The 12,258-nt window shown below is 38.7% G+C and overlaps 1 protein-coding gene across 1 annotated transcript in view; it reads right to left on the reverse strand.

The window, feature by feature from the left end:
- The window catches only part of LOC136421458 (cleavage stimulation factor subunit 3-like), a 28,707-nt gene that overhangs the window by 7,273 nt on the left and 9,176 nt on the right, over positions 1 to 12,258 (reverse strand). Inside the window, exons 4-16 of the mRNA XM_066408784.1 lie at positions 6,702 to 6,734; positions 5,868 to 5,965; positions 5,610 to 5,676; positions 5,408 to 5,442; positions 5,114 to 5,240; positions 4,624 to 4,701; positions 4,266 to 4,346; positions 3,844 to 3,925; positions 3,296 to 3,405; positions 2,711 to 2,827; positions 1,823 to 1,897; positions 1,116 to 1,259; positions 585 to 687 (exon numbers count right to left, since the gene is read on the reverse strand). Coding sequence (XP_066264881.1) covers positions 585 to 687; positions 1,116 to 1,259; positions 1,823 to 1,897; positions 2,711 to 2,827; positions 3,296 to 3,405; positions 3,844 to 3,925; positions 4,266 to 4,346; positions 4,624 to 4,701; positions 5,114 to 5,240; positions 5,408 to 5,442; positions 5,610 to 5,676; positions 5,868 to 5,965; positions 6,702 to 6,734 — 1,150 coding nt within the window. The remainder of the gene's footprint in view (positions 1 to 584; positions 688 to 1,115; positions 1,260 to 1,822; positions 1,898 to 2,710; positions 2,828 to 3,295; positions 3,406 to 3,843; positions 3,926 to 4,265; positions 4,347 to 4,623; positions 4,702 to 5,113; positions 5,241 to 5,407; positions 5,443 to 5,609; positions 5,677 to 5,867; positions 5,966 to 6,701; positions 6,735 to 12,258) is intronic.

A 12,258-nucleotide genomic window follows, 5' to 3' on the forward strand; every position in this document is an offset into this window, starting at 1 on the left:
ACTCTAATTATGTATAATTGTTTTTAGATCTGAAATTTGGACCCCATCTAGAACTACTGTAAATCACTTTAATATAGCGGTCTGTAATTTTAGTGGTTGGGGGAAAGGGAGTAGCACACAGCATTTAATTTTAACGGTGGGAACAAACATCACTGTCTCAAATATTAGCGATCAAATATTTGCAATGATGAAATGTTAGTGGTTGACTAGTGACCTTTAAATTAGCTTAAATTAAGTTACAGTTAACAAATCAAGAATTACACTAGTCTTGTTAAAATCTAGTTCCACCTGACTTTACATATCTGCAAATTACAGTACAATGACCGAGGAAATCTTGGTTGGAGTGTGTAAGGAAGGACATTAAGGTGTGTGGCGTAACTAGCGTGGACCCAGTGGACAGAGCCGCTTGGAAGCATGGTGTGAACACTAGCCGACTGCTGCCCACCCCATTTATAATCAAATAATGGATAGTATTACTACTAATGAGACAAAGGTTTACAAGATATGAAATATGATATCACAGTAACCTTCAAAGTCGGGATATTTCAAAACAACAACATGATAACTCATCTAAGAAAACTTACCATTAAGATGTGACAAGAAGTCCAAGTACTGTAGGATGTAATCTGCACTGTCACTGTACTTCTTCAGACCAAGCTCAAAGATCTTACAGGCTATGTTCTTATCCTGTGTGAAACAAGAAAGGGAAGTGTACATGTCTTATAACTGATAAAGACCGAAAAGAAAACAAAATGCCTTAAAAACAAAAATTACATTATGAAACAGCGCAAATCCATGCTAAGACTGTACATTTCACTCCATGAGATTCAAAATATGATTGCCATATGCAGTTGGTGGGAAGATTGCAAAGGGGGTCCAAAATATAATCATTTCTTAATTAATTGTGAAGGCTTCACACAAACAAAACACACAGAGACATACGCGCACACACAAACAAAACACACACACACATACCGATAACACACAAACATGCACAGACACACATACAGATACACACAAACATGCACAGACACACAATGTACAGAGACAAACACAAAAACACACATCATCAAAAAAGCGAAGACATAACCTCCTTATCTACAACGATGTCTCACCTTACTACAGAAGTACTCCATGAGTGCAGCGGACACGTAGACGTGGTACTTAGACCGGTCGTCTTCTCGCGCTCTCTTAAAGATGCTTCGGGCAGACTTGATGCCTTCCGCTCTCCTGGCAAACTTCATGTACTGGATGTAACCCTGGAACATAATGATGCAACATGGTCAGAGATGGCAGACTTCACCCCTTACTCAATACTTCTATGTGACCCTTCCAGTCCCACAGTTACAGTACAGGCCACGAAATACGCATCAAGTTTTGCGAAAAGTTTCGCAAAAGAGCGCGGTAGGTTTCGCAAAAGAGTGCGTAAGGTTTCCTGAAAGAGTGCGTAAGGTTTCCCGAAATAGTGTGTAACCTTTCGCGAAAGAGCGCGGTAGGTTTCACGAAAGAGCGCGAAAGGTTTAGCAGAGGTGATCTGGACTTTCGTGAAAGGTACGAAACTCTTCCGGGGTCCCGTAAAACGCCGCTGTGAAACATTTCTGCGAAACAGGCAAGAAAACAGTAAGGTTGCTTGACACATCTTTTTTTTCTGTCTTCCCTTTTCTGTTTGATTTTGTTATGTCTTAAGTTTGTAACATTGAAAACCTGTGAGGTACATGTAGTGCAACAAAGTTGAGTGAGCTTAATTATACAACTTCTTTTGTGAAGTTTTTACATCTGAACTTCACACACTAACTGTAAAAGAATAAAACTGACGACTCACCAGTGTTGGGTCTATGTCATCCATCCCCAGCAACTTGTTGTAGATGGAATGGACTTTCTGGTGCTTCATGCGATTCTAAAACAAAGAATTTATCATTCTGAGAGGGTCCCTAATGTGTGTACTCCATCAAAATGTCTGACACACGATTGCAATGACTACGTTGTAAACTCTGACTGTCAAACTGGACCCATTTCTGCATTTTGACCCTCTTCTGACTTCACCATTGTCAGGCAAAGTTTAACGAGAAAAACTGCAGTCTATCAATATCACTACATAAGCGATTTCAATCAACCTCGGAGCTAAAGTCTAACACGCTATTCTCGCTGCTATGGGTGATTGTACTGGCTATATCGCAAGACAGTGATGAGATTATAGCACAGTGTATGTATTAGCTTGAAAGTTCATCTGTGTTGGTAGAAATCATTCTTAAACGAGTTTTAACTGTAACTGCCAACACACAAATTGGACTTACCCAAATTTTCAACGAGCACAAACGCCCAAGTACTATCACCTCGGAAGTCTCACAGCACTTACACAATAAGTATAGAATCCCCTGGACATTCAGTCTCACTGGATAAAGTTAAAATCCTGGACACTGAGCCGGACTTCGTTGCAAGAGGCATCAAGGAAGCCATTTACATCAGGGCCCTACGACCATCCCTCAACGGAGACGGCGGGCGCTACAGACTTTCCACTACTTATGATCCACTACTCACGGAGTCACGTGTGCTATCTGCATAACGTGACGTCACCCCAGCGGTGGATTGATCACTCCTTGACAAAGACCGATGTCGTACGGTCGAAAATTTGGGTAAGTCCAATTTTTGTGTTGGAAATTACAGTTAAAACTCGTTTAAGAACAGTGTATGTATATTGAGTACTTCATACCTCTTCAAAGTCAGCATAGGAGAAGTACAGCATCATGTTCTTCTTGAGTAGAGTGGAGATGGCTCTCTCGTACATGGCCGCTGCCTCATCACTGAACATCTTACCTGCATTCAGATCCTTGGGAACAAGTAATATAAGAAAGGTTTTATTATTTTGACACATATGAAAATGTCAAGATTCAAGAATATAAAGTTTACCAGTGTACAATTACCTTTACGTACCTCGCTCGTTCTCAATAAAATGTACAAATTTTGTATCTTCCGTTACCGTTTCAAATTTGAAAGACGTTTCTGACATTAAAATTTGCCACATATAAGGTACCAGACTGTCGTTTTTGTGATGACTTCAAACTTTTCTGGCTTTTAAAAACGACAGTTTGGCATCTTTTATGTGGCAAATCTAAATGTCAGAAACGTCTTACTTCAAACGGTAATGGAAGTTACAAAATGTGTACATTCAAATGAGAACGAGCAACATAACCCCAGATGCACGGGTGCACCAGAAGTCCAAATTTAGGTGCACAACTCAGTAAAGTACAGTGAACCAGGTATTTTCCAGCCCAATGTATTAGATTTTCAAACTCACCCCCTTCTCAGACAGCAGTTTACTGGACTCCTCCAGGTACTTGGCAGCCTCGTACCAGATGTCAGGTCGGTGGCCCAGGCACAGCATGCACTGCTCGTACGCAAATATTACTGTAAACAAATAAACAAACAAGATTATGCATGATAGGATCCTTGACATCTAACCTGACTAAAAGGTTGAGTGTTTCTTCCACAGTCTTTGTTTCAGTGAGAAAATATAACAGCGGGTGCCCAAACATGTGACGTTTTTTTATGCGCTCAAACTCATGGCGATCCATTGCTGGTTGCCAGAGAATGGTTTTAAAACGTTTTAAGGAATGAATTTTTAACACACTAAAAAATCTGTCACATGTTAGGGCGCGTCACAAGTTAGGGCAACCCCTGTTAACTATGCACAGCATTAGTTTTGTAAGTTAGAGGTTCTTTTTGTCAAATAAAGTCATGTCTTTCAAAGTCTTTTTGTGTCTTTTACAAAATTACTAATCTGAGTAAGAGCATTATTTTTCAAAAGATTGCATCCAGAATGATGTGTAAAAGAAAAGAACGAACCTCTCTTCGCAATGACAGCGTGGTCCTCTGTTCTTAGTGGGTTGCCTTTCTCCCAACTGATGTACTTTTTCCAAAGGTCAACCTGAGAAAAAAGACAATCATCAGTTGAACAATCAACAAAACACCTTTTTAGATACGCTAATGCTTTACAATTACACTGCAGCTATAGGTTAAAAAGAAAAACAGCTCTGTATGCCCTGTCAAAAACCAGGACATTTTTTTACTTGATTGACCAACAAGTCTGCAAGATCATACATGTAGCACACTTTTCGGTTTATGTTTGTAGGTCCCAAGCTTTTCAGGGGAAAAATAGGCTTGAGTCTCTTGCAATCTTTTAATTCAGAGACCTAATATGGTGATCAGTAAATAAGGCCAAAGCTCATTGACTGTGTGTGTGACAGGTACACTATGTTCCTACTGACCTGTTTGACTTCGTCAGGAGTGCCAGTTGGTGGGATAGATGGCATGTTCCGGTTCAGACCTCTGGTCACGGCTTCATACTCCTAGTACAGGACAAAGAATTACTAGTAAGTAAAATACTACACAAATTTTCATGACAATAGTAAAGTATTAGTCCCTAACATGCATACTCTTGCAATCATTAGTATACTAAACTATATTCTAATTAATAAAATAGCTGAAATCGGTACTAAAAACATTAACTACATGTATAAGCATGGATCCTCAGTTATCCTGAAAACTGGTTCAAAATTGTGTTGGAAAATAGTTGAAATTTTCCCACAAAACACAGATTGAAGAGAGTTACTAGTTGTTCCATACCTTTGCCACCCGTCTGGCATTCATATAGTCCCGGCTTCGATCTTCTATCATCTTCTTGGCTATGATGGGGTTGATGCCCTGGATGGTAAAAAAAGTTGCATTCACACAACCACATGTACATGTACGTGTACAATCACTAGACAGTACATGAATTGTACCTTTTGGAATAATATTGTTCCATGTATTTATCATGTTTGATTCCATCAATCCTTATTATATCATATAATTCTAATAATAATATGAAGAGGTTACTTAATATTCTATAAAATAAATGCAGTACTAGGTAACATTCTGTATATTTCTGTACTTTTGTCTGTTTAAGACTTTTGATGATTTTTCTCTTTCTGCAAGACAGTGTCTGAATCATGCCAGTCAGTTTTGATGAAGCTTTTTATTCAGAGACTCTGATCATGATCTCTACCAGTAGAATCGTTGATTCTGCCAGATCACAATCTTTAGCCAACATTTAAACACGAAGGGTCCCACTTACAGTCTCATACTGGTTGTACTCTCTCCACAGCTGTTCTATGTTGACCATGGGGTTGACACATCCTCGTTGGTACACCCGCCGCACTGCCGTGATCCGCTGGTTCTCTGCGTACGAACCTACCGCCTCCCTGGTAAAGATAGATTCATTTTGTTATTCAAAATTTAAAGGATAAGGGTTCAAGACAAATATGCTTACACAAGTTGTAATAATTCTGTGAAAAACAGAGTTTGAGCTTGTGACTGATACAGGAAATTCTTTAAATTAGTGAATAGGGAGAAAACAAGAGATACTTACACTCCTTTCAAGAATGATATGTAGTCACTCCATATCTGGGAACAGAGAAATAAATGACATTTTATACCAACTTACTAATGACTGTACATAGTTTGCAACTGTTAGTGTTACATAATCTCACACAATTCCATGCCTACCACAATATGGCAACATGCACCTTGTGTTATCAACAGTGATCTCAGAAACTGAGAAAGGAACTTACCTGGTAAGACATGATGTCCATGCCCATCTTGTCCAGAGCAAAGTCATATGCCTGGGCCATCTTTTCCCTGGAGAAACAAAGGACAACAAAATGTCTGTGATATTTCTGCTCATTCCTTTTTCACAAAATATAATGATTATTTCTAAAGGCACAACCACCGCTTTGAGGTGCCTCTTATAGGGACTATCGTTATGTTGCACTAGTACACCTACTAGTAGATGGTCTAACTCTTAGTTACCAAACCGGACCAGACCATACCTGTATGACGGCAGACTGCCCTTGGTCTCCCTGACGTAGTTCAGGTAACACTTCCACAGGTCAATGTTCAACACTTTCATCAGACACCTCTGGAACAACTGACAGGGGGGAAAAACAACGTTTACAGCATTTACATTTATAATATATAATCCTAAACCCAGAACCTATCTTGCAACCCATTAACCAAACAAATAATGCAATTTTTCAGTGAAATACAGTAAAATGCCTGTCAGTAGAAACTATCAAATACAATTTTGTTAGCAAATGAAAAACCATACTTTCACACAGCTATCAAAATGGTTAAAACCAATATAATTGATTTCTTTTTTGCAGCCTTAACAGAAAGGAGCAAACTGGCAATGTACTAAAAGTATCAGTTTTATTGCTACATTGTATCAAGTGCATTCAATTTGAGTGTAATAGCTTTTTCACTCAATGCTCGTTTTAAACTCATTACATCAACATGTATCTGATCACTCTCACTATCCTAAAGCCGACGTCACAATTCATGTGAGCGCCGGCCGAATTTGTAGATTGCCCGAAGCTCACCAAATCTCAAAATCTCCCGTCCGTCTAACACTAAAGACTAAAAATCCCCCATGAGATGGTCTTGGACATGGACAAAGTAAGAATCGGCTAACCTGGTAAAAGGCCAGTATTTGGATCAACTTTGATTTCTAAAAATTGCTTAAGGGCTCTAAGAAGCCATTACATATTGTGCATAAAACACTGCACTGCAAGTTCATTCAATTCATGGCAGCCTTTGAATTTTGTGTGAACTGTTACGGCATGTCACAGCTTAATTGCAAAAATCGATTTTGTTGAGCAACTTACCTTTTCAACTCTTTCATAGTTTCTGGCCTTCATCTGCAAATAAAGAATTGGAGTCCTTTAACTTCAAGTGCTGGATACATGACACATTTGGTTAACCAGTTTTGGGTGACTGACTCAACTTAGCGATTGAAAGTGTCATAGATATAAAAGTTTTATATGGCCTACAGCTTGTCTACATGTACATGAAGTGTATACTACATGGACTGATACAATACATGTATTGGGTAGACTTTGCAGACTTATATGTGATCCACACTTATGATTGTGTGCATGTGTACTTAACAGTCTCACTCATACCAGTAATATAATCCATTTTCCAATTTGTTACTAGTTAGTCTATGAAAAGGGAGAGTCATAGTAGTTAACATAAAGGTTTTCACAGATTCTTTCCTCCTTCTGTTGGATCTGCTTGGAGAAACTTTCACTCACACCCCTGACTCTATCAAGTGTACACGACTAGCTATAGAAAACGTTTGGATAGAGTAACTCTTCTCAAGAAGGCTCATTTGCCTAACTTTGTACTTGGATCAATCATCATGGGTCTATATAGTCATTCTTATCAATTGAAATTGGTTTACTGGCAAAAAGCCTACTAAATGCATAGCTTGGTATGCAATACATGTATATTCAAAAGTTGGTGTTATAAAAGAGAGAGAAATAGCATGTCCAAAACTTTTCACATCTTTCTATCTGATTTTTAATTGTTTAAAAAACAATTATAGTATCATGTATGATACATGTATCTGCAATTTCAGTTCCTTCTTGATGTACTGCACAAGATGACTTGGTCTAGTACATGTAATAACGATACTCAACAGTTGTTACCACTATTCTGTACATTTGAGCAATCTGTCTGATCACTCAAGAAAAATGAATCGCCATGGACGGACTTGTGTTTGATAAAAATTTCACTTAATGTGTGATTTTGCCAAAAGCAGGTGGATGGTAATTGAACTTTCAAGCTTTGAGGGTAACTACATGTAAATAGCTACAAACATGACAAAATTCAAGCAAATCCATCAAAAGGATCTTGAGTTATAGCTGCAAACACAGACAAAACAGTACCTCTGCCAGAGGTCACCGACCTCCTTCCCAGAGGTAATAAGTAAATACAATGTAAATACATTCTTGCTTTGCCAGTGTTTCTGTTGTAATGCAACATCAAACCAACAGGGGGCACTGCAGATCAGATGTGAGGAATTAATAAATAATTCACTCTGATTATCAACCCTTTTCTTGCTTCCTGGAACTGTAACCGATAAATATGAGCCAACTGTTATACTATAGTCAGGCACTTGAGTGTTTTTAATCTTAACACACATCTTCAGACAAAAGTCTGGCATCATCTTTCAAAGTAAAGATACTTTCCAAGGTACCGATAGCTTAAATGGCTCTCACTCTGAAATTAGTTGTGGTATCAACATCTGCAGCTTATTGAATGTGGCTTTGCAAGGCTTGAACCACTGGATGCATAACGTGTACTTTTGTGCAACCAAAATTGGAGCTGTGCACCTGATTTTTGACTGTGGTTGCACATTTATATTTTTGTAGGCTGTAGACTAATGGTACAATAATTTGTACGCTTGTATGCTATATACAGATTGACTGAATATTCTTGAAATTTTACTATCAGAAAAGCAATATAACCTTAAGTTCGTTGTACTTTGTTTGATGTACTTAACTTGTTTAAAATTTTGATTAGCTATGGAATTACAGATTGAAGTACTTAAGAGAGGAAGTAGGGTTTATAATTGCCTTTTGCTGACATTCTATTTTACTTCAAGTTGTGCGGCAAAAATTCTTTCTGTGCACCTAGATTTTTAGGTTATTGAGGTGCACCAATTCCCCAAAGTGAATTTTAATTCCTTCATGACACTTATCAGTTGAAGCATCAATACCCATTAATTTGGCCTAATAATGCATAATGCATTTCATATGGTTTCCAATTCACATGCAAATTCACCTTCACACTTGTGGTTAGTTGGTGAATGTATCAATTAGGTTCAGAGACTTTGACGACAGCCACAAATACTAGTACCAGATTTTTAACCTTCTCCCTGCTGCCTAACTCTGTAACCAATAGAGAATTGGACACTGAATGGTAGCCTCCGATGCAGACTCCTCCTGGCTGTTTTCGTTTTCAAGTTACAGTTTTATACTATTACATTTTTTTTCTAATTGCTGGCCGGCCAACAACAAGAAAAAAATGTAATAGTAAAACTGGAACTTAGAAAATGAAAACAGCCGGAAGGAGTCTGCAACAGAGGCTAACCGAATGGCTACTTCAGTGTGCTAAATAGTATTTCAAAATAGAACAGCCTATCATCTGTGCATCCCAGTGGAACTACTGTTGTGAAGACTGGCAAATTTTCAGCGTTTAAACTTTGGTGGGTTGTTTGGAATCACCCATAAGGCCACACCAATTTAATTTCTTGGTTAACAATTTTTTTTTTTTAAATTTTAGCAAAACAAAAATCATGAAAACAGAAGGCTGGGGTGAAAACTTGCACCTGACCCTGTTCACTCCCTGGAACTGTGTGCACCAAAGTACAAACTTTCCTCTGAGATTCTGTTTTCCTGTTGATTTTCCAATCTAGAATTTTTTCAAAAAAATCTGTTAACCAACCAAGAAATCAAATTGGTGTTGGCCTAATCAGAATTTTTTTTCAAAACAAAACTCATCTTTTCTGCTACAAACACAAAACATCAAAATTTTGCCCTGCCAAATCTAAGAGGGCTGTCACACTTGTGCATATACCAAGTTTGTATGAGTTCTAGCACTACAGTAAATGAATTTACAGTACATAACAATGTACCTTGAATTGTGGAATGGTATCATCTGAATAACGAATGATGACCTTTATTGTACATTTTTGCCCCACTGGGGTAACGCTCGTTCTCATTTATAAATTGCTGTGGCCGGCCTTTACGATTTGATACGAGCCAAATTACGAGCACCACCAATGCTTTCTTCATTTTCCCACAACACCTGTTATGTTTCACGAAAATTAAACCACAACGTTACTTATGGATTTAGACTTAGAAGTTATAGCAATGGGTGGCCTAAAATACCAGCTGTCGCCTGAGGAGACATGCAAAATTTAAAAAGCAGCCAAGAACGTAACGATTCAGTTCAGAGAACGACCGATTAACTGGTGAATCCAGCTACCGATGCCCTCCGACAAATCAAGCCAGATCGGTCCTGTCACTGTTCTTTTACGCTGTGCAAGGTGGTCTATAATGCCTGTTGTTAAATTCTGTATATTCCGTTACCGTTTGAAGTAAGACGTTCCTGACATTAGATATGCCACATATAAGGTGCCAAACTGTCGTTTTTATGACTTCATATAAAAATTTCATTTTATCACTATCATACAAAGGGCAGTCTACAGCAAAATTGGCAAGATTCTTTGCACTAGAGGAGTACGGTTAAGTCTTCCTGATTCGATGCGCAATTTGTGACAACTGATTCTTAGTTTTGTGATGGCTGTTGTACATTTGCAGTCTTTACATATTCTTCTTTGTTATAAGAATGTTTTAATAATCCCTCTTAGAATGACTTAATTAATTAAATAGCTGTTTTGCTCCATTATTGCCAAATATACTATTAACAAGTGGCTGAGACACATCAGTCCAATAAAACACAAGGACACAAAAAATGGACAACGTGAGACACAAAAATGTTTATAGGAGTCTAAATTACTATCATCCTCCCTCCTTACAGCAGGACCCCTATCGCTCGATTCGTTGGCTCGCTCGCATAGTGGCCCTGCTCTTTAGCCCCAGTTCTGGCGACGTTACTGACAGTTGCTCATGAATGATTAATGAGCTATCCTTATTTGGCACAATTTGGCGGTTAATTTGTTCTGAACCTAAAGTAACGATGTGAGACGTAACCTGATTGGTTGATAGCTTCCCAGCGTCCTAAATGCACTTTTGCTCTAGATGAGGTTTAGCAAACCCTCTGATTGGCTGAAGCTGTTTTGGTGTTGGTGGTGACGGCGCCAGAACCGTGTCTACCGGGGCTAAAGAGCAGGGCCCCTACGCGAGCGAGCCAACGAATCGAGCGATAGGGGTCCTGCTTTTAGGAGGGTGCTATCATCATGATGGTTTAAAATGTAAGAAAACTGTTGATGCCAGACCAGTCCTTGCAGTTACATTTTTCACCTTCTGATATTTTCACAATATGCCCTATTGGCAGCTACATGTACCAGAATTGTATTTGTCTATTGTCAGAAAAATCAATTTTGCACTGAAATACAAAGTGAAGAAATTCTGTTTTAAATAGCTGACAAGGGTGGGCAAGACATATCCAGTTAAACTTTGCAGTTTACAATACAATGGTGTCAGCGGGTTATTACGGTTTGACTGTTTTTTTTTTTATACACTGTGACTTTATACAAGCATTGATGATTGAAACAGGAACAAATTTTCTATACACAATAGGTCCTTGGCCAATCTGTATCTGTATAACCACTATAACCACCCATCGGCATAACACACCAGCTTTGCAGGCACACAGCGCGGCAGCAGCTGGTTATGTTACACTGAACGACCTGTCATACCTAACTTGTGTCAGCCATAATTTAATAAATGACATTTTCGGCATTCTGTTGATCATTGAATGATTTTTTTAAAAATTGGTTGTTGTTCGCATGCCCCCCAGGCCCAATCCAATGTCATATGGTAGATTTTCAGGTGGAAAATATGCTACACTCGATCAACTCTGTAGTCTCTGGCAATTTTTTAAGGCATCCAGGGCATTTTATGAGGCTTGAAATTTGAATAAAAAACTCAAATTTCTAGCCATTCCTACACTTAGTAAGTTTCAATAACACTATACCATTACATATCAACATTAACGGAGCAAAGATATGATGTCGTTGTGTGGTGAGAACTGATAGAAAATCCAAGCCCTAAAGCCGGCGTCACGATTCATGCTAACGTCCGCCGAATTTGTAGATTGCCCGGAGCTTGCCGAATTTCAGAATCGCCCGAGCGTCGATCGTATTTTCCAATGAAAATCTCGGGTGACGTCCGTCGAACACTAAAAACTAAAAATCCCCCATGAGATGGTACCATCTTTTGGACATGGACGAAGTCAGTATCGACAAACCTGGTAAAAGGCCAATATTTGGATCAACTTTGATTTCTGAAAATTGCCCGAAGCCCGCGTAATCGACAGGACGTCGGCCGTACTTCGGCCGAAAATGCACATTTGAAGCTCGCCAACTCGTCGGCCGAGCTGAATTTCTTATTTGTGACGGGGGCTTAATAGCCTGATCCTGACTGTCCATCACAATTAGCAGTTCCACCAATGAGAGTGACTGCATGTCCGTCAAATATTTGCATTTTTATGTTTTAATTTTGCATTTCTATGTTTTGACGGAGGTGGGCGGGGCTATGGTATCGGTCTATTTAAACTAGGCGTGTGAAACTAAAAGTTCACCACGTAGCTTATTTTTGTGCCGCTTTTGAGCAATTTAATAAGAATAAAATGTCAATTTCATAAAGATTACAGCAACTAGAATATTTCCAGTTTTCAAGCCTCATTAAA

This window comes from Branchiostoma lanceolatum, chromosome 16 (genome assembly GCF_035083965.1).
Source record: "Branchiostoma lanceolatum isolate klBraLanc5 chromosome 16, klBraLanc5.hap2, whole genome shotgun sequence".
Lineage (NCBI taxonomy): Eukaryota > Metazoa > Chordata > Leptocardii > Amphioxiformes > Branchiostomatidae > Branchiostoma > Branchiostoma lanceolatum.